The 18,345-nt window shown below is 40.6% G+C and overlaps 1 protein-coding gene across 1 annotated transcript in view; it reads right to left on the bottom strand.

The window, feature by feature from the left end:
• VWA8 (von Willebrand factor A domain containing 8) overlaps positions 1-18,345 on the bottom strand; it is a 359,065-nt gene that overhangs the window by 13,126 nt on the left and 327,594 nt on the right. Inside the window, exons 41-42 of the mRNA XM_027064910.2 lie at positions 6,584-6,709; positions 4,727-4,885 (exon numbers count right to left, since the gene is read on the bottom strand). Of these exons, the coding sequence (XP_026920711.2) occupies positions 4,727-4,885; positions 6,584-6,709 (285 nt within the window). The remainder of the gene's footprint in view (positions 1-4,726; positions 4,886-6,583; positions 6,710-18,345) is intronic.

Raw genomic sequence — 18,345 nt, 5'->3', positions numbered from 1 at the left:
TCACTAGGAACTCCTAAAACTGTCATTTGTTCATGCATCATTTTATGTTTGCTGAGAAAATTACATACTTTCATTAGTTATTCCTAGTCCTTATGCGTCTCTCACAAATGGGAAAATGAAAGCACAGATAGAGTGAGTTGGACGTGACCAGATGGTGTACAGATACAGAACACAGTGAATGGAATGCTGCCATTTGATGTACACGCATCAAATATCTCTGAGAAGACACCACAAAAAAGTCCACACCGGAGGGGTAAGTGGGAGCTGAGAGGGGTCAGAGGCTTATGTAGAGGGCTTCACTTTCGCTCCTTTTTGAACCTTCTACACATTTACCCCAACGCTCTCACAGAATGTCAGGTGGCTCCACCCCACTTTTTTCATATGCTCTACAAAGGAGGCTGGAGAGACCCCAGCAGAGACTGGGTGGCCAGTGGCCACTCTAAACTCAGACATGTTGGCAGGGTGGTGAGAAGATTATACAAAGTTTCCAGTGCACCCAGTGCAGGGGAGAAGCTGTCGGGAGTTCTGGAAACATACAGAATGTTGGGATAAGGTAAGTGGCACCATGAGGAAATAGCCAGATGAATCCAGAATAAAGGACGTTCTGCAGAACAACTGTTCTGAACTCTCAAGAGCAAGCATCAGGACAAACAAAGATGGTAGTGGCAGTGGATGTGACGTGGCCGCTCTGGGTGAAAAGAGGCTAACAAGACATTACAACCAAAAATGAAGTGTGGATTTTGGATCCTGGATTGCGGGGGGGAAAACCAATTAGAAGAGACACTTCCTGTGGTAAGCACTGAGTAGTACATGGAGCTGTTGAATCATTATATTGTACACCTGGAACCAATATAACCCTGTATGTTAATTACTTCATTTAAAAAAAGACACCTTTGAGATAGTTGGGAAAAGTGAATTTGGACTGGAGACTAGAAGATATTATGAAATTACTGATAATATTTTTAGATGTGATAATGGTATTGAGGTTGTGCTAGAGAATGTCCTTACTGTTAGGAGAAGCATAATAAAATATTTAGAAGTAAAGCATTATGATTTATTTTTAAATGATTTAGAAGAAGGAAGACAGTATATATTTAGAGAGAAACATAAAGCAAACAAGGGAAAATATTAACATTTGGCGAATCTAAGTAGAGGCATATGGGTGTTCATTTTACTTCTCTTTCAACTTTTCTGTAGGTTTCAATTTTTTCAGAATAAAAAAGTTGGGATAAAAAGGGGAAATTTTAAAAACAAATCAAAATACCAAAAGGGAATAACAAACAGGAGAGGAGTCCTGTCTCCAACAGCCTTCTGACTTTGGGAAAAGTCCTTAATGTTCCTGGGTCTCAGTTTCCTGTCTGAGGACTGGGGAGACTGAGTAGTGACTTGTGAATTCTGAAGTCCATGGACATGGTAATGAATTTGCAGGAGCAGGACTCCTATGCTCTCCCCGTCTCCTGTCCCTCCCCAGCCCTCGAGATACTCGCCCAAATGCCATTTTTCCTCACAGAGCTTGTTTCGTGAAATCTTGATGTCTTTTCTTGGAAAGATTTTAATGCAGTGGAGACTTTCTATGCTCTTAAAAAAGTTCTAAAGGAACTACAGTGAAGGTAGGGAGTATGTTTAGAAGTACAAGAAAATGCACAAAATCCATTTCATAAAAGTGCTATTAAGAATCTAATAGCATAGGGGCACCTGGGTGGCTCAGTCAGTAGAGTGTCTGACTTAGGCTCAGGTCATGATCTCGTATTCATGGGTTCAAGTCCTGCATCAGGCTCTGTGCTGACAGCTCAGAGCCTGGAGCCTGCTTCAGATTCTGTGTCTCCTTCTCTCTGTGCCCCTCCCCTGCTTGTGCTCTGTCTCTCAAAAAATAAAATAAAATATTAAAAAAATTAAGAATCTAATAGCATAAAAAAAACAATAAAGATACTTCAAACCTTGAATAAAGCTTATCTTATCTTGGTGTCTTGCTATAATTTCTTGCTCTAAATATTGACTGGATTTGTTAGTCATATATTACCATGGTTATCTTCTCAATATATCTGTGGTTTTACTAATAAAGACTGAGGAAATTATTTACACTATTGTGGGAATTCGAGACTATGAGCAAAATATGCGCTGAAGTGGGATGTCTGGAGATGAGCATGCTTTCTATGTGCCTCTGTTACTGCACATCTCTCATTGCATATTCTATCAGAATTGGTACTTTTTATGTGTCTCCCTCACTAGGCTATAAACTCAAGGATGACAGGGAACTCTGTACCTAGCAGAGTGCTATCCTCTTAGCAAGTGCTCAATTTATGTTTGTAATTTTATTAAAATCCACTTATATGGCCACAATTGGGTTATAACTGTCAATAAGAAACAAAACAAAACAACAGCTTGTGAAATGCTGATTTTCCTTGATATTGTTTCTTTTTGGTGTGACATGTCCAGTCTCATTAATGTTGTCCCAAATGCCAGCCTTTTAACAGTGAGAACTGGAGAAATACCAATCTCTCTGTGCACTCCGTTGTGTGAGATGAAATGAAATATTCAACACGCTTCCTGATAGTCACATCATCCACCTGCAGGCTGTTGGAACGGTTCTCAGATTTCCGTATTAGCTTTGCCACCTTCTACCTTCTGTCTAATTCTTTACACAGTCCTGGGGAGCTGAGCCAACCAATTTCTTGGTTACCTCCTAAAAATGTTCCTAAAAACTTAGAAGAAGTAGTCTCACCTATTGGAGCGGTTCTGTTCTCAAAGGTATAAAAATCCTCTAACTGGAAATTTTATTCTAGATAATATGAGTATGTATACCAATTTTAATAGTGATATGTTGGTTACCATCTATAATGGATCACAATTTCCATATAACTCAAAAGAAGCTAAGGAACGCTGACCTTCAAGACTCACAAAAGAGGCAGATGGGCTGATCCAAATATCAGTAGAACCCAAGGGTTTCAAAACATTCAATGAGACTTATGCTGATGTGATGGATAGATGTTTAACCATCCGCTGGTCATCCATGGTCCAAGTGATTTAGGAATTATACTCAAACTGCTACTAGACAAGATCTAAAATATTTTAAAATAAATATTTCCCCGAGACCCATAAAACATAAAAAAACAAAAAATTAAAACGAAGACACACTTACATCTGAAGGGAGGGAGGGTCAGGGGAAGGAAAAGGCTGAATACTAGTGCACAAGCCACAGGACATAAAGCTGCCAGAGTGGTCTTTGATTTTTGGCTTTGACCTTTCTGGCAACGGAAACCAAGAGGGAATCTTGAACAGTTCCATGGTTTTCACTAATCACAACCCTGTTCTTCACTCTGGGAGGGAAACAAAGCTGCTCCCTACCATGAAAGTCTACATCCTATTTGTATTTGTATCCTGAACTTGTACAGAGCCTGGCAACCCACAGCACTCCCTGACCAAAGCGCCTTTTCCTGCCACTTAATTCTAAAAGGAATCTCTCACACAGAGCTTCATGCAAGGGACCCTGGGAGAGTTGGAGCTCAAAAATGGGCTTGAAGTAAACGCAATGATGGGTTACATTGATCTATTGCTTGCTGTGCATTCCGGCACAGATCTTTAAAGTAAAAAGATAATAGAGACCGTAATACACAGATAGTAATCCTCTACGTGGGATGTCAAGCTAAATAATGATCTACGATTGCCTATTTCTGAAGGACATGTTGGATCCTGAATATGATCTAGAATACCTATGGATAGACTGAGCACCCTCTATACATGTCTGCACATATACCATTTCTGCCCCCTGCACTTTTGATAATAATTACCCAGCACGTGACTGTGTTTTTTGCTCTATTAAAGGGCCAGAAGTGCAGGTGCTCCTGTGGCCGATTAAGAGTGGACCGATGGGCAACTTGGGCAGTCACATGGCTCTAGGGGATCCCCTTTCCACACTCAGGCCTCTGAAGGAGGGTGCAGCAAAATGGACACAGTTGGAACAGGCAACTGCATTTCTCCCAGGGTTGCTGTCTTCATTCCCAGTGGGGGGTCATCTATTACTGTTTAATCTTCGCCCACATGGAAAGGGAAAGCAAGGCTGAGAATAGTGCTCTTTGAGGGTGTCCTCAACCCTTGGGAAGGCTGTCTGCTCGGTGATGGGGAAGAATGGGCTGTGGAGGAAACTGGGATGAGGATGGCGGTTCTAGAAATTTGTGGAAGAGATCTGTGGTATTTCTAAAATTTTTTTTTTAACGTTTATTTATTTTTGAGACAGAGAGAGACAGAGCATGAACAGGGGAGGGGCAGAGAGAGAGGGAGACACAGAATCTCAAACAGGCTCCAGGCTCTGAGCAGTCAGCACAGAGCCCGACACAGGGCTCAAACTCATAGACCGTGAGATCATGACCTGAGCCGAAGTCAGACGCTTAACCAACCAAGCCACCTAGGCGCCCCGATCTGTGGTATTTCTAAATGCCTGCTTATTGCCCCTAACATTATGGCTAACATCACACACTGGCAAAGTGCAGTGCTTTCTTCTGATAATGGGTTCTTTGAATTCTGGTATTATCGTTTTCTGATGGTTAGGGTAGAGGAAACAAAAGGCTCTCTTCCTCCATGCTGATAAGTGAGCTGATGAGGAGATGAAGATTTTTGTTCACTCCGGTGGAGCCTGCATCCCCCTTTCCATCACCGTGCCCTAACCCAGAATGACCCTTGGGCATAAGTGGTCAGTGACGCCCCTCATCATCCTTAGTTCATGCCATACCTTGAACTTCTCTTCGTAGTTCTCGAAGGCTTCCATGACCATACACACGGCCTCCATTGAACGCTCCAGCCGGCCATCCACCCCGTTAAAGCGGTACATGCTGCCAGACACATCCACCACCAGGCGCAGGCGCTTGGGTTTCTGTTGGGGGCTGCCCAGCTGAGGGAGGAACAACAGAAAAGCCTCGTGAACCAGGAAACCATCCCTGGTTGGAGTTCTGAGGGTCCCACGCCGGCCCCGGCGTGCCGGCCATGAGGCAGGCAGATCAGCTGGAGGCTGGGTGTGGCTCGAGGCTGTGCTGGCAGGTGGAAAGGACTGTATTTCAGTAGATGGAATTTCACATTTGTGCTGGGGCCATATGGGAGAGATTTTCCTTTAGAATATGGGCCTTCCAAGGCCTAACCTAGTCTAGTAAAACTGCCTTGCTGAGGCTGTTATTCTTAAAAATAATAATCTGGAAAGATACAAACCCCAACATGTCATTTTCATGTCATGCCTCGGAGTCAGTTACACTAGCAAGATTGAGTTGTTTTGGAAGGCCACGTTGATTCTGCTAGTGCCTTTTATGTAGTGTCCTGCAAATCATTTTCCACATAGCCTGTGAGAAATGTTAGATTCCTAAAACAAGGTTCTGTGAGAGGGCGTCTGGCAAAGAACAGAGGGAATATATTTCATCAGTGTCTTTTGTCATTACAAGCTTTCAGTTTCTGCTTCCTTCCAGTCACTGCATTTCTACTTCTCTTTCCTTTTCTTGGCAGTTAAAGCATGTAAGTGGCATCTAACTGCTATTTAGCAACAACTGTCAATTAAAACATAAAGCTCCTTTAAGTTTCAGTTTGATTGTGGACTCATGCCTGACAATTTGCAGAATTAAAAACAAAAGTACGTTTGTCGGTTTTACTTATAGGAAAAAAGGAAGAAGAAAAGTTCTAGATTATTCTGTTGTTATATGCTTGCTGTCAGGTATGAAGGCTAATGAGCAGAATTAGTAATTTCAAAAAGATTGTGTGGGTATTGGAGTGCAGTGATTTCAGACAGAATTCAGTATATTTCTTAAAAACTTGTGTCTTCCTAAATTAAGAACAGAGCCACATATGATTCCATGACCACTCACAATTCAGATATATCTAAACACATTTGTTGACCGCAGTGAGTCAGTATAGATAGTAGTTGTTGACTCATGCCAATGACACAGAAGTGAGTACTGCCCAAATTACCAAAAGATCCTCTCTGAATAAACATTTAAATGGAGTAAATGACTGCTTTTCCCCACCAGTCACTGCACCCCCAGCTCTCAGTGGCTACTCAGCAATTTTGGTTATTCAGGAATACAGGAAGTCACGGGGCCCTCCAAGAGACTCAGTATTTCAACTGCTGCCTTTTTTTTTTTTTTTTTTTGCCATGGTACTGCAAATACTTTAATATTATGGCTGTCTAAAGCTTTACATGCTACAATTGGAATTATTTAAGAGAGAATTTCTTATTTTCTAAAATTTTCTTCAGTTTTGGGATGGGCACAGATCTTTGAAGTAACAGGATAGCAGAAAACCACCAAGAGTGTTCCAGGGCTTTTACTCGCACAGGCCTCCAGGATTCATGGACACTGAGTGTCTTCAGTTTCCCCTCCCCCCAGGGGCACCCTGCTCTGTGTCCTGGGAGCTGATCTGCAGGGACAAGCATCAGCCTCTTGCTCAGCTGCAAGCTTCTGGTGGATTCTGCTGGTGGGAGGCCCTGGCAGGAGACCAGGTTGCCATATTCAGGGTTTATGGTGTTTTGATAAAGATGGCAACTCTGGAAAGCATTTGTCTGTAAAGAAGACTGAACTTTACCTGAGACTACTAGTTCACCATTACTTACTTGTGGTTCCAGCTCACCCCGGCGTTTGTAGATGGCTTTTTCTCCAGTGAGCCCATCGATGATCTTGGCATCATCTAGTTCCCCCGTAGCTTGGTGTCGTAGCCACTGTCTTTCTTTACCTTTAGCCTACAACGACATGCACACACACAACTCCTTATTTTAATTACTTCTGCAGGGTACGTGACACATTTTCTGCATGATAAACAGGAAACACACACAGGATCTTTTTAAATAAGTGATGGTTCTGCATGAACACAGTTTCACAAATGGACTGGTCTCCGCTCTGCTGACAAAGAATGCCCTCTGTGTAGATTTTGTCAATTTTAATTGTTTTAACACGTGGAATGATAACATGAACTCAACGCACATACGAATGGGAAAGCAGTATGCAAATGGACCTCTGGAGAGATGTGCAAAATCCAGAAATGTAGTAGTGGCGATGCATTTCTTAAGCATTTTCTGTCACGGTACACCTAGCAGATTTCTTAGGTAACAAAATAATCAGCTTGAACTTGTTAACAATGACTGCAAGCGCAGAGAGTATGCGATCTTCAGAACTCTTCCTTTTAGAAGAGAAGTTGATACTTGAGCTCTCTGTGACTTAGCGTGCAAGTGGAAACAGCTGAAAACAATAGTTCATGAACATGTTGTGTCCCCCATGTCTCCCTGATCAGAAATCTTCTGAATTGCTTTCCCAAAGGTATTTCCACATAATACTTTCCCACAATAACTTATAACTATGCCAGGTGGACCGAGAAGGTAGTTAAACAATAAAGAATGACAATATCTCAATCAAGACATAGATAGGTTTATTACAGCCAAGGACTCTATTTACATTAAGAAGTGGGAAGAATACCAAATAAATAAATAAATAAATAAATAAATAAATAAATAAATATCGAACTACCCTATGACCCAGCAATTGCACTACTAGGTATTTATCTAAGGGATATAGGTGTGCTGTTTAGAAGGGGCACATGCACCCCAATGTTTATAGCAATGCTATTGACAATAGCCAAAGTATGGAAGGAGCCCAAATGTCCATCGACAGATGAATGGATAAAGAAGACGTGGTGTGTGTGTGTGTGTGTGTATACACACACGTATATACACAATGGAGTATTACTCAGCAATCAAAAAGAATAAAATCTTGTCATTTGCAACTATGTGGATGGAACTAGAGGGTAATATGCTAAGTGAAATTAGTGAGAGAAAGACAAATATCATATGACTTCACTCATGAGGACTTTAAGATACAAAATAGATGAACATAAGGGAAGGGAAGAAAAAAATAATACCAAAGCAGGGAGGGGGACAACACAGAAGAGACTCATAAATATGGAGAACAAACTGAGGGTTACTGGAGGGGCTGTGGGAGGGGGAATTGGCTAAATGGGTAAGGGGCATTAAGGAATCTACTCCTAAAATCCTTTTGCACTATATGCTAACTAACTTGGGTGTAAATTAAAAAAATAAGTAAATGAAAAAAAAAAGAAGTGGGAAGAATATCTGAAATATTTTTATGTGTGCAAATGATAGTAGTTAATATCATGTGCTCTGGAGTCAGATAGCCTGGTTCCGATCCTCCCTTCCCCATGCTCAGATATCTGACCTCAAGCAAGTTACTTAGCCTGTCTGCATGTCAGTGTCCTCAGCTCTAAAATAAAGAAACACTAGTTCCTACTTTGAGTGATTGTGAAGAGTAAATGTGATACTACATGGAATTGGTTGAGAAAGAGCCTGGCAATCTATGTCAGCTGGTATCATCATCATCATCATCGCCATTATCATCAAGTGAGACACGTTAGGGACAACTAAGTGCACGTTAACTTAAGCATACTTCCATCACGGTTTCATTGTGAGTGCCTGTATGACAGTACTGTCATTGAACATACAAAGCCAAGCTTTAGGCAGGCTTCTTTAGGCATAGACCAACCACTACACAAAGAAGCTCCACACAGTTTTACTCTAGGCAGGGCTATATAATATTAATTTCTTGTTCCTGATACCCTTGCTGCAAACAAGGGCAAAATTCCCTCATTTGAATACAAATATATTAATGTGAATGTGAAACAAAGAGAGAGAAAGTCCTAAGCAGCATAAAGTCACCACCATTTGGTGGGCAGTTAATTCCAGGAATTATCTTACATGTGCCCCTCGGGACTATGTTTTTTTTCTAATGTGTGTTCTTGGTAAGAACCCCATGATCTTATAGGAAAATGGGATTCCTTGGAGTATAGTTCAACGTGCTCATGCAACTCTGTGAGATACACAGCTATAGGTGGTAGGAGGAAGGGGTGAACAGAGTCTTCTAGAATCCTTTCCCAGTGGGCTATGAATCAGACAGACAAGTTTGACCACACAGTGCTATCCTTCTTAGGCTCCCTCCCCTGCAACAGCGATTGGGACCTGGCTTCTATTTTCCCTTCCCCATCATTCCTGATGTCTGGAGTAGGATCATTCCTCAGGTTTCCAGGATACTTCACGCTGGGAAATGTGTTTGGGGGTGAGCACTGAGCTACCTTTCAATTCTGAGATTCTATGATTCTTGGAGATACCAAACTGCTTCTGCAGAGCACTGGCTTCTAATGCCTTTCATAGATGAGGACAGACTTTCACAGACAAGTCTAGACTGGGAAAATAAGCACTGCAAAAAATATTAGAGAATGCGGGAGCAATACTTAGCTGTCATCAAAGTGACATGGAGGTTGTATTCTAGAGCTGGGTTAAGAGGAATATGGGATTACAACAGAAATAAGATTATGTGGCATGTAATGTAACAGCTGTGCCACTGTTATCATTAGTCTTGATTTTCAAACTTTCATCAATACATTGACAAGGCAATGACATTGAAGAAGTTCAAGGGAACCTGTTACATTTCCAGTGATATGTAACTCAATTAAGTACAATATAGAACTCTCAACTTAACCAAATAGCATATCAAATATACCAAATATCACAGTTTTTGATAAGGCTAAAAGTTACATGTCAACCCTAAAGGAATCAAAGAGGTTCAGATAATGAGCATAGGTTATTAAAAAAGTAAAAAAAACCCATTGTGTCACTTCTTAGCTCATCGTTGTTTTATTTTCTTCATTCTTATCACTGTTTACAAATGTATTATTATCTCTTTATCTCTATTAGCTCTCTGCTCCATTAGAAAGTAAGGTGTATGGGATAAGTGCCCTTATGTAACTGCAGCATCTAGAGCAGTGCTTGCTTGATACATAGTTGGTGTTCAATAAAAATTTACTGACAGAAAGTTACCACTAAGAAATGTTAAGTGATAAGCATATGATGGAAAAGCATGTCTATACAGTATTATCTTAATTGTGTATGCATGTACATTATATACATGCAAAGAAAAATATGCAGGAGAAAAAACATTAATCGCCATGGTTATTTTGGGGTTGTGAAGTTATGGATGATAACTGTTTTCTTTAATTTCTTTTATTTTTTTTAATGTTTATTTTTGAGAGAGAGAAAGAGAGAGAGAGAGAGAGAGAAGAGCAGGGAGGGGCAGAGAGAGAGGGAGACACAGAATCCGAAACAGGCTCCAGGCTCTGAGCTGTCAGCACAGAGTGTGATGTGGGGCTGGAACTCATGGACTGTGAGATCATGACCTGAGCTGAAGTTGGACGCTTAACCTACTGAGCCACTCAGGCGCTCCTTTTAATTTCTATATTTTCTAATTTTCATATAATGAACTCATGAGTTTTATAATCTGAAATAAGCAAAAATGAGTTCTTTTTTTCTCAAAAGGATTAAAAAAATTCCTTTATATTTTAATGAAATATTATCTTTGAGACCAGTTTGCAAGTTATGGAAAGCAAGGCTTCTCAAACTTTAATGTGCATACAAATAACTTACAGATCTTGACCAAATGCAATTAAAAAATTTTTTAAATGTTTTATTTAATTTTAGGGAGAGAGAATGTGAGCAGGGGTGGGGCAGAGAGAGGGGGAGACACAGAATCTGAAGCAGGCTCCAGGCTCTGAGCTGTCCACGCAGAGCCTGACATGGGACTTGAACTCATGGACTGTGGGATCATGACCTGAGCTGAAGTCGGATGCTTAACCGACTGAGCCACCCAGGAGCCCCACAAAATGCAATTTTTGATTCAGTAGGTTTTGTTAAATAACTCGTCCAACATCACTGCAGAATTTTTTTGCTAATAATTAATAAAAATGATAAAAGGGGGTCCATTTTAGGAGATCTATTAATGCCCTTGGTAGGGAGGCTACAGAATTATAAAATGCTTACTTTTCTCTTAGAATATTATGTTTGTCTGCTGTGTCTGGATTCAGCATCATGTAAGAACCAAGGGATTTTAGGTCTTAATTTTCTTATGCCGATGTTGCTTCTTTCCCTATATATGATTATCATCCTGTAATGTGCTCTCTAGCTTGAAGACTATTTCCATTATGTGTGCCAATGGAAGGAAAAAAAAAACTTAGTAAAATTTGGGGTGAGAGTGAGGGAAGGAATATGCTTTTTCCAATTAATATGCTATCCCTTTCTTCTTTTTTGGGGTCAGCTTTTTTTTTTTTTAAGTTTATTTTGAGAGAGAGAGAGAAAGAGAGAGAGAAAGAGAGAAGGGCCAGAGAGAGGGAGACAGAAAGAGAATCCCAAGCAGGCTCTGCACTGTCAGCAGGGAGCCCAATGCAGGGTTCGGACTCACAAATCACGAGATCATGACCTGAGCTGAAATCAAGAGTCAGTCGCTTAACCAGCTGAGCTACCCGGGTGCCCTGGGGTCAGCTTTTAAAATTTAATTTTAACACACTTTTAGTAAAGTATATGATTCTTAAATGTAGAACTCAATTAACTTTAAAAGTGAACATGGGAGCCTGGGTGGCTCAGTTGGTTAAGTGTCTGACTCTTGATTTTGGTTCAGGCCATGATCTCATGGTTTGTGAGTTCGAGCCCCGCATCGGGCTCTGTGCTGATGGCACAGAGCCTGCTTGGGATTCTGTCTCTCCCTCTCTCTCTCTCTGCCCCCACCCTGCTTGTACACGCCTTCTCATTCTTTCTCTCTCTCTCACTCTCAAAATACATAAAATAGGGGCGCCTGGGTGGCTTGGTCGGTTAAGCCTTCGACTTCGGCTCAGGTCATGATCTCACGGTCCGTGAGTTCGAGCCCCGTGTCGGGCGCTGTGCTGACTGCTCAGAGCCTGCAGCCTGTTTCAGATTCTGTGTCTCCCTCTCTCTCTGCCCCTCCCCTGTTCATGCTCTGTCTCTGTCTCAAAAATAAATATACGTTAAAAAAAATTTTTAAAAAATACATAAAATGTACATTAAAAAATAAAAGTGAACACCCCATGTAACCACCTGTATGTCCACAGCCCCCCAGGGCTCCTTCTGGAATTTATTTTCCTCCTGCCAAAGGTGACCTCCTATTCTGACTTCTATCAGCATGGATTAGGTTTGTCTGGCTTTGGACTTCATAAAAATGGAATCACACAGTAGGTGTTCTTTTCTGTCTGGCTTCTCTGGCTCAACATAACTCCTGTGAGGTTCCCTATGTAGCTGTGGAGCAGCCCTTTATTCTCTCTCACTGCTCTAATGATATTCAATCCTATGATTTAGTCGTAATTTATCCACTCTACAATGGCACTGTTTCCAGTTTGGGGCTATTACGAATCATGGCACCAGGAGTGTTCCTGAACATGTCTTTGGAGCAGATGTGTGTGTATTTCTGTTGGGTAGGAATCCTGGATACATTCAGCTGTCGTAGATACTGCTAAACAGTTTTCTAAGGTGTTTTTTCCAATTTACATCCCCATGAGCAGTGTATAAGCAAGTCTCATTTGCTTATATCCTCACCAACACTTGACACTGGTGGCTTTTTAAAAAAGATTTTTAGCCATTCTGGTGGGTATATAGTATATTCCCTTCCTTTTTATTTTTATCTGTGGAAAAACAAATTTTGGTTCTGCTTGTCATTGGTATTTTTAAGGAACATGAACCAGTAGTTTCTGATTTTGAGAAGTGAAAATATGTGCTAGCCTTTTGATCCAGAACTACTGGGCACAAAGACATGTTTATAATAGTAGCACTATTCATTAGTTTTCAAGTCTAGAACTTGCAGATAAATACGGGCAGATAATTTATTATCTGTCATCTAGCCAGCCCACCAATATTTGGAAATTCAAAACAGGAAGAGGCCTGTCAGAATGGATACTCTTGGAAGCAAGGGGCAAGTGGGGGAGCACTTGAAAAACTTACTGTGGAACAGAAATATTTATTATTATAGACTGTGTATTGTATCTCAGCGAGATACATCCCTAACAAGTAAGTTCCTATTGTATTTAAATATATGCTTTCATTTATAACAAAGGGCCAAACATGATCTTTATTGTATACTCCTATTGCAAATATTCTTATAAATATGTCCATCTGTTTTGTATTATGCAATACATCCAAACTAATGAGAACTTATTATACATAAAGCTATGTTTCCCTAGTAAAAATATACGTTACAGGCTTTCTAGAAAAAAAAAACATAGTTTTATTATGTTCATGTAAGGGACGTTTAAGACTAATTGAAATGCTCAGAGGATGACGTATTCTGGTTAATTCATTTTCTGGGAAAAAAACTGGTTATCCAGAAAGCACACACACACTCATCTGTAGCAGTGAGGACACATTAGGAGGAATACACTTGACAAAAACCAGTTATCTTGTGGTTTGTGACCCTCGATCTTGTGATTTTGGCACTGAAAGTATTCTGATTAATCTTAAGTCTTCACTTATCTGGGTTACAGTTACTCAAGACTTCCTTTACCTATAAACTCTACAAGTCAGTCAGTTTTCTCTTATTCCTTCAAAATTTAATGAAGAGATTAGAAAGATTTAAGTAGCAGTTTTTGTAGAAAGCACATACATTCTATAGAATAAAGCATAGAGATATTCACCAATAAACATTGTGTCAATGAATAAATGTAATGGGTGTTTGAGGATACGTGCCTGGGAACAATGATTCTTTTATTAAACATTATTAGCTCCCATTATTTTTAACATTTAGTAATGTTCCACCAAGATATACTTTTTATGTTAATCTGCACAGTTAAAAAAAACATGCTGGATTGAGGTAAACTTTTATACAGTATTTATAAAATGACAAATTATAAATCAATGGAAACAATAAAAAATTTTCTCTGTGGTTCTCAGTATTTTGACATAGCAAAAAATATTTTCCTAAATACCTGTTAGGTTGCTGGCTGCTCTAAATGGTGGAAACAGTGTTGCCCAGACAAGAGAAGATGCAGACCTTCCTTTTTAAGGAGTCCCCTGGTTCTTGAAGGGACATCTCATGGCAAGGTTAACTAGTGATTCATGTACTTAACAAAGACGACCTTCGTTAGAAGAGTCTGTTCTCTTGGATGCCGATGTGGAACTAAACTATGACTTTGAGTTACCACTTACCGTCATTTTATAATTTGTTTTTATGAATAAAGAAACTGGGACCTACACACGTCAGTGTGCATGTACAGAGGCAATATAAACTTAACGGTTCAAAACTGAGCCCCAGATCCAGCCCCCTGCTTTCCCCAAGTCCTCACCTCAGTGAAAGGCAGCAGGTAGCCCCAATCTTTGGGCTGTTCGGGCCACAGGACGACAGGCATCTTTGCTTCCTCTTTCTTTCATAGCTCATGCCTAGTGGGCCGGCCAACCCCCGTGGCTTCCCGTGTACCCACCGTCTCTTCCTGTGGCCGGGCCTATTCCCAGTGCAAACACCTTTCTCTCTCCCCTGGACTGCTGCCGTAGCCGCTTCCCTGGCCTCCCTGCCTCCTTGCCTCTCTCCTGGCCCCCATGGTCCTGTCTCAACACAGGAATCAGAAGAATCTTTAGAAAAACACATTGTAATTTGCAGGCAACACACAAAAAGAAAAATTCCGGCATGATTAAATTTTTTAAAAGCCCAACTGAACTTCTCTTTCTCTAGTTATTTTCAGGAATGAAGTAGTATTTGTCTCTGTTGCACGTAGTACAAATGATCACACTTTTCGCTTACTTCTGTCCCTCATCTGTAACAATTTCTTGATTGTTGTTTCATTTTTGAGGTACCATGAGAATTTAGGCCCCGCTTATTACTATTATCATTAAATTCACTTTTTAATATTGTGCATCTTTTTCAAAGCACTATTCTTGATATTTGAGTTTTCTTTGAAACGCATTTTCCACAATTATTTAGAACTGATTCTGTGTTTAACTGAATTCTGAGGTTCATTGCTAGTTCTTCTACGCCATGAATTTCCCATTCTTAAAGAATTCAGATTCTCTTCTTAATTGGCTGGAATATTTATACATATGTGCTTACATACGTATGTGTGTGTACATGTGTGTATATATATTTACCTCAAAATCATTTTCAAAAAGAGTACTTAAGTACTTAAGTCTCTCGATATTTGAAAATGTCTTTCTATCTCTTTGTTCTTTGGCTGAGTATAGCATTCTCAGGTCACAACTTTCCCTTGTCCCCCAGATCTTGCAAACATTCTGACAACTAATGTAAGATTAATTTGTCTCTAATAATAGCTTGTTTTTTGTCTGCTGGTATTCTTTTAGGATATTTTCTTTGTTTCTGAGATGTTAACGTTCCATGAAGCTGTAAAAAGGCACTTACCTCTTTTCATTATTTTTGCCTGGTACTCAGTGAAGTTGTTTTCATCCATAGATTTAGGCCGGTCTTTAGCTCAGTGCAGTTTATGTTGTTGTTGTTGTTGTTACTTTGATTATTGCTTATGTGTTCCTTTTGGTCCTCTTTGGGAATATCATTGGCTCATACACCGTGTATTTACTGCACAACTTCTACGTGCCAGGGTTCTACGTTTGGGGATGGATCATGGCTCTGTGTGTTAGCTCTCTGCTCTGTTTTTATTGATCAGCTTTCTTTTGTTTTTTATCTCTTTATTTCCTCTACAGTCTGGAATAACAATTCCAAGTTTCCACTCATGTTAGTACTTAGACTTAGGACTGGATTGAGTCTGTTCCTTCTACTTTTAATGTAGATTTCACTTTTGGCATTGCATTTTTAGTTTTTAAAATAATCTTTCCTCATTGCATTCAACTCCCTTATTATTTCTGCTTGCTTCTTAGCCAGACCCTTTTAAATCTACGTCTCATTTCACATACTTCAAGTTTCTTTGAATTGTGAGAACACAAAGCAGATGTTTTCTAAAAATCCAGTGTTTTCTGAAGAAAATATTCTAGCCCAGTGGCACCTTCTGCCTTTACATCTTGGATGCTTGTTACTCTATCTCACTGCAGAATCATTTCATAGATCCCACGTCATTTCATTTTTGGGTGTTCCTATTCTTGAATGATGAGATGGCCCACAAAACTGTTTAGGAACAGACTGGATAGACTCTCCTTTCTTGTATTCACTTACCATTTTGTTATTATTAGAGTTCTCCTTGAAGATTTTGAACTGGTGTCCGTAGTGGAACTAAATCTATTTACTACTTAGCTCAGGAACTCAGTAGGGAAGGAGTTGGAACTGTGGACAGTCACAGCATGAGAACTTCATCTCCACATCATTTCTTACTGTTTGGCAAAACCATCGCAATGGGGCCACTTGGCATTTGTTTCATCTTGTCTTCAGGCCAAGTATAAGCTAAGGCTGGGCTGGCCCCTTTCCCGGTGTTATTCCCCCTCCAGCTTTCTGTTTGTCGTAGCCACTGCATAAAATCTAGATCTCCCCAGCCCCACTGCTCCCAGTGTTGCTACTTTCAACTGCTTCTGCTTGGCAGTGACAAAATGGAGGTCAAGTGATCTGCTTCCCACCAGCTTTAGGGCTCTCGCGTCTACTCTCCACCTCGCCAAGTAAGGGATGTCAGTTTGATTCTGTTGGGTTTCATGCACTTCCTTCCTAGTAATGCCATTCCTTAGGGAGGTTTTTGAGTTGTTGCTAGTGCTACCATTCACAAGGGCTCATCACAATCCGTTTAGCAAATATTCTTCAAAGCTTCTTGCACGTCACTAGCACTCTTCCCTAATTTCTGCTGTCGTAGGGTTTTTCACTGTTTACAGCTTTTTGTTATTTTAACATTTTCATGGTCATCCGGTGAAGACTGAGTTAGATGCCTGTGCTCAAGTAGCCTAGAAGTCAGGACTGTATTTGATGGCTGCACTTTGTCCATGTTGTCCCCTAGTGGCTATGGATGCCTTGTGCTGAGTGATGAGCCGTTAGGGTGCTAAGAAGAGTAACTGGCATCTTACTCTTCCCCCCAACATGCAGATGTTCCTTGACACGCTGTTTCCACCTTTCCTCTCTCTGCTCTGTAGTCTCAACCTTAGTCAACACACCTTCTCTCTTGGCGTGGGCTGTTGCTCTACACAGATGATGATAAGAATGCAGATGTAGATATGCATGTGGATATGCAACACTATCTGGTCCTCACCTTGCTCCTGAACTCCAGATTCACATCTTCAACGCTTCAAATCTCACGCTTGACATTTTTACGTAGGAGTCCCAGTAGTGAGAGAAACATGATAACATCCAAAGCAAACATCTGCTTTCTCCACAAGCCTCTCCTCTTCCTGGCTTCCTTATTTCTGGCCTCTAGGGCTTGAAAACCTCACTGTTCCCCTTACCTCACATTCGATCAGTCACTGTCTTCTTACCTACCTTCTTGTCCAGCCTCCAAACTGTCCCACCCTTTCTATTTTTCACTTTGATTGCCCTGGTTCGGGTTCTTATCACTTGTCACCTGGATAACTGAAGTAATTTTAATAATTTGGTTTCCAGGTTCCCCCACCTCTCTCTTTTCTTTCTCTGACACTTTCTTTTTCCATGGCTTTGAAGCCTCCTAAAGAAGATGTAACTAACTATACCACTCCCTTTCTCAGTCATGTTCACACTCTTCACTGTTTATAGACTTCAGTTAGCATGGTGCTCTAGGCCCTTGGGGGTTCACCTTCTCCTTCATTTTCTCTCCCACTACCCCCAGCCTCATCCCCAAACTCTGAGCTCTAGTCTCTAGGCAGTTTGTCACTCTCCAAATAGCCTTGTATTCAAGGCTTCTTCCTCTGCTCATAGATTCCTTCTGTCCAGCCCGGAGCTATGCAAACTGCCTTTGGTGAGTAAACGCTTGTTACTGGTCCATGATGAAATCAGTAACAGAAATGAACAGTAAGCATTTAAAAACTTGTACAGCAATTTGAAAAAGTGCTTTCATGCTTGCTGAATCTCATATTAATATGGGTTTGTATCTTGTATGCTAATTTTTACATCTTTTTTTTTCAGTAGTTCATTTCTGTTTTATTTTATAAAAGCCTCAGCCCATGATTGATGAAAAATACTTGGCCTCTCTCCACAGAAGGTTTGAGAAGCTCTGCTCAAGGCTGTCCTTCCATGCCAATCCTTAGAAGAGTTACCAATTAAAACCATGCTCATCCTTCATGGTCCAGCTCAAATGGCACTTCCTCTGAGTTTTCCCTAACTGTGCAGCCTAGAAATTGCACACACATTTGCCTACATAACACAGCACTTTATTTAAAACACTGCTGTGGCATTCACCATATTGCATCTTCTATTATAACTAGACATGTATCTTCTTTCCTAGGTCAGTCACTGAAGGCAAGAACCCTTAGGCAAAAGAGATATCCAATAAATGTCTACTGGATGAAATACAGTTATTATCAACTAAATAAAAGGAATGGGGAAATGCTTTCCATTCTTTAGATATGAGCGAAGTGGGTGCTCAGAATAGAGTCTAAATTCCTTGCCTGGCACCTACCTGCCTCTTAGCCCCAAG

Source organism: Acinonyx jubatus, chromosome A1, assembly GCF_027475565.1.
Source record: "Acinonyx jubatus isolate Ajub_Pintada_27869175 chromosome A1, VMU_Ajub_asm_v1.0, whole genome shotgun sequence".
NCBI lineage: Eukaryota > Metazoa > Chordata > Mammalia > Carnivora > Felidae > Acinonyx > Acinonyx jubatus.
This window is presented reverse-complemented; position numbering and strand designations above follow the sequence as displayed.